We start from the raw sequence: 4,181 nt of genomic DNA, 5'->3' as shown, positions 1-4,181 counted from the left end.
CATTTCATTGATAGAATGGTTTCAGGGGAGTTGATTTTTAATTGTTTGCTTCTGAAACCATTTTACTGCTAGAATGGTTTCATAGTATAACTCTCTGAAACCATTCTTCCAGCTAAATGGTTTCAGAAGCAAACAATAGTTTTTAATTACCGTTTAATCTCATTTAATTAACGAAAAATAGTTTCAGGTCTCAAAAAATTTCATAAAATATACCAAAAGTTCCAGAATATTATCTAATATTTTATTAGAAACAAATAAAAAAACAATTGGTTTCAGAGTACAAATTTATGAAATTATTATTATTATTTGTTAAATGGTTTTAAATAATCAGCGGAATTTGTGAAAATAATTTCATGACTTGAACTAGGGAGAGTGAGGTACACAAGAGGGTTCTAAATAATTCATAGTACTTTACATAAAATTTTGGAAATTTTTTATGGAATTATAATATTTTTAATTACCTTTTTACTCATTTAATTAACTAAAAATAGTTTCGGGTCTCCAAAAATTTCATACAATATACCAAAATTTCCAGAATATTATCTACTATTTTATTATGAAAAAATAAAAAAACATAGAGCCTCCCTGAGGCCGCACGCGCCCCCACGCGCCGCCGATGAGAGTGGGCGTGGGCGACGCGCACTGTTCATCGTCCCTCCCACCCGTTTTATGCAGAAACGGGTCGTGCGACCCGGTTTTTGACCCGGTTCGATCTCCTTCAATACTCAACGAAACTCGACGTTCCTTATATGGATTTTGATCGTTTTTCAATTTTACAAAGGTTTCCGGTATTAGTTTTTGAAATCGGCGTTCGATTCGCACGTAAAATGAGGTCAAAATTTGGAAGAAATTTAAAAAATGTAATAGTTGTTCTATTGTTTCAAAAAAAAAAAAGAGGGTATTTTTATGATGCAAATTACATACATGTCCCAGTTGCTCTATTGTTTCAAAAAAAAAAAAATGGGTATTTTTGTCCAACTCAAAAGGTGCACCTTGCTAACTTAGACCTAACTAGGGTCTAAGTTAGAAAACCCCTATATATATATATATATATATATGTTAGGATCAATTGACACCAAGGTGTCAAATTTTATTTTACACCAAATCTAAACCATTTAATTTTTTTAATCCAAAGGTTAATATTTCTTCAATTAAACAGATATCTTACACACGACTATGGCTCTTTCTTGTCTCTGTACTGCCTCTATGCTTTTGGATCAATTAACCTAATTTGGCTTCGGTGATTATACCCGTGTCCAGGGGCTAAACGGTAGTGATGGCAATAATCATCATTTTTTGTACATAGTTTTTGCTTTACAGTCACATAGTTTTTGCTTTTTCATTTTTGATTCAATTTTTTTTTTTGACACAGCATTTTTGATTCAATTGAATGTTGCATCTAAAAGAAAACGCTTCAATATGAGCACGACATGGACATCCGAAGGAAAAAGCTTCAATTTCATTATACTACAATGTTGAAGAATTTAGGTACGATGCTTCATTAAAGAAGAAAAACAAGGTGTGCAAGGTAACACCGGGCAAGTAGGAATGTCCAAATAGAGGTTGAAGACCGGTTTTAGCAAAATTAGGTTGTGCAAAGCAGAATGACGATCACTTGATGTGTTTAAGTGAATAAATATTAAGCTTTGGATTAAAAAAATAATGCTCTTATAATACTAGTTACTATGATGTCTTATAATGCTCTTAATTTACCTAAGATTAAAAAATTAAATGGTTTAGATTTGGAGTCAAATAAAGTTTGACACCTTTGATCCTAACCCTATATATATATATATATATATATATATATATATATATATATATATATATATATATATATATATATAGCCACTAGATTTGATTTAGCGGTGAAAAGTTTTATTAAGTAGTATGTATGATATTCTGAATTCGATCTTCAGCTCCATTATAAACCTATATATATATATATATATATATATATATATATATTTGTGGAGATCAATCCTCACCTTTTGTTGCAATCGGTGATGTGGATACAAATTTACAAATGGGGGAAAATAATGGTTCTAAAGCACATGATGATCCCAATGCATCACATGCTTTGGAGAAATTTTGTATGGCAAAATTACCAGTCCCTGATTGTTAAGGTTTCAACAGCAAACAAAAACTATCTTTTGCTCAAGCCTTAAACAATGTTTGTGATGTACCTCTTAACCATCTTCCAAAACCTTGCTTAAAAGGAGATGATATTGCTATTAAAATACCTCAAGAAGAGTATAAGGCAAGTTTGGAGGATTGTCAAAATCATCTTCACGGTCAACTGTTATTATCAAAGGGTGATCTACCTTTCACACTTCATGACTTGCGTGTCAAATTGTCCAATATCTGGAAGCCTTTAGGAAGATGGGGAATTGTTTCTCTAGGAAATGGATTCTATGAATTTAAATTCTCTTCGATAGAAGACCTTCAAAGTGTTCGTGTAGTGTCTTCTTGGAGCCTTAAACCCGAGCCTTAAGCCAACAACAGCTCAATGTTGGGTTCGTTTCTTGAGTCTTCCTCAAGAATATTGGCGTCCGAAGATTCTTTTTGCTATTGCTAATAGTCTTGGAACTCCGGTCAGTCTCGATGCTTTTACAAGTAAGAGTTTCTTTTATAGATCTTTTGGTCATTTTGCGCGAGTTCTAATTGATATTGATCTATCTACTAAAATAAGAAATAGAATTTGGGTTGAAAGAGAAGGTTATGCTTTTCTTGTTAATGTTGAATATGAGAATCTTCCACTCTTTTGTACACATTTTCAGTGTATTGGACATAGTTTTTCTTCTAAATATATTCCTATTCAAAAAGAGGTTTTGGCTACTCGAAATAAGAATCAAATTGATCAAGCTGAAGTTATTATCGATGATTCTATTGATCAATTTGCCGTGCATGGAATAAATAATGTGGCTACTCACAAATGTGTTGATAATAACCCTCTTTTAGGATTTGTGGATTCTAATACACTGAGAACTATTGTTGATGGGGAGGTTATTAGCATTGATAAGGTACAACCAGAAGATAGGTGTCCTCCAATAATTGATAATATGGAAGGAGCGGTTACTCATGAGGAAATTGCTACTCCTGAACATATTCATGAGACTCTTGCAAATCATGAGGACCATGGAAATAGAAATCATAAGGATCATGAGACTCAGAAGCAACAAGCAAATACAGGTAGTCAACAGCCTATTCATGAAAATGAGAGTTTGTTGGTTCCTAAAATGCAGATGGAAGAAACATCTATTGCACAACCTGCACCAAATCACGAGGTAGATCATGGGAGTGGTGTGGAGGGCAACTTGCACCAGGTTGATCTAGACTCTTACACTATTTCTGAAACACAATTGCCACATGTGGTAATCGATGATATGAAGAAAATAAAACAAGCTTGGGCCAACAGGGAAAGTTAAGGATGTGAGAAAGGTGCGTCTTTCACACCTTACATCTCCAAGAAAGCTAAAATATAACTAAGGCTTGCTAGTAATGCTGGAAATTACCAAACTCGTTCCTAAGGTCCACTTCCTACTTAGACATCGGATGGATTGGGAAAAGCATAACATGCTTGGTTTTAATTAATTTGCTTCTTTTCCTTTTTTTTTTCATGCTTTCTTTTTTACGGGTTTGGTTTGGTCCCCCCATTTTGTAATTATTATTTTCCTTTATATATATATATATATATATATATATATATATATATATATATATATATATATATATATATATTACGAGCACTTGACAGAGGATTAGGGTCTATGAAGGGTGTCAACCTAGTTGGGATGCTTTTTAGGCTCTTTAATATCATTATGCTCTTAATTCACAAAAAAAAAAAAAAAAATTTGTGAGATATTGTCGCAAGATTAATAGAACCTACATATCACCATTCAAGTGTACATCGATTTTAGTCTCCTCATAATATTTTTATGAGTATTATCAATTGTATTCAATCAATTATTTATGAATGAAATGTCAAGATTGTTTGAGTCAACACAATTATATATTACTTCGCTAAGGACATTCAAAGTCTCAAGAACGGTCATACAAATGACGGCTGTAGTTTGTGGTGAATGGGGTATTATTTTTTTTCACTACTAGTATTCGGTTCACTGGACCACGTAATCTGGTTCGGAGTCAATTATTGCATCAGGTGGTTTCAGTCTCCTCCC

The 4,181-nt window shown here is 32.9% G+C and overlaps 1 protein-coding gene across 1 annotated transcript; it reads left to right on the top strand.

The window, feature by feature from the left end:
• Positions 1–2,026: 2,026 nt before the first annotated feature.
• Positions 2,027–3,566, top strand: LOC123922531. Its single transcript, XM_045975242.1, has 3 exons — positions 2,027–2,098; positions 2,463–2,616; positions 2,962–3,566. Exons 1-3 carry the CDS (start codon positions 2,027–2,029, stop codon positions 3,426–3,428), a joined length of 693 nt encoding a protein of 230 aa, XP_045831198.1. The 3' UTR covers positions 3,429–3,566.
• Positions 3,567–4,181: the final 615 nt, after the last annotated feature.

Source organism: Trifolium pratense, linkage group LG4 (assembly GCF_020283565.1).
Source record: "Trifolium pratense cultivar HEN17-A07 linkage group LG4, ARS_RC_1.1, whole genome shotgun sequence".
Lineage (NCBI taxonomy): Eukaryota > Viridiplantae > Streptophyta > Magnoliopsida > Fabales > Fabaceae > Trifolium > Trifolium pratense.
This window is presented reverse-complemented; position numbering and strand designations above follow the sequence as displayed.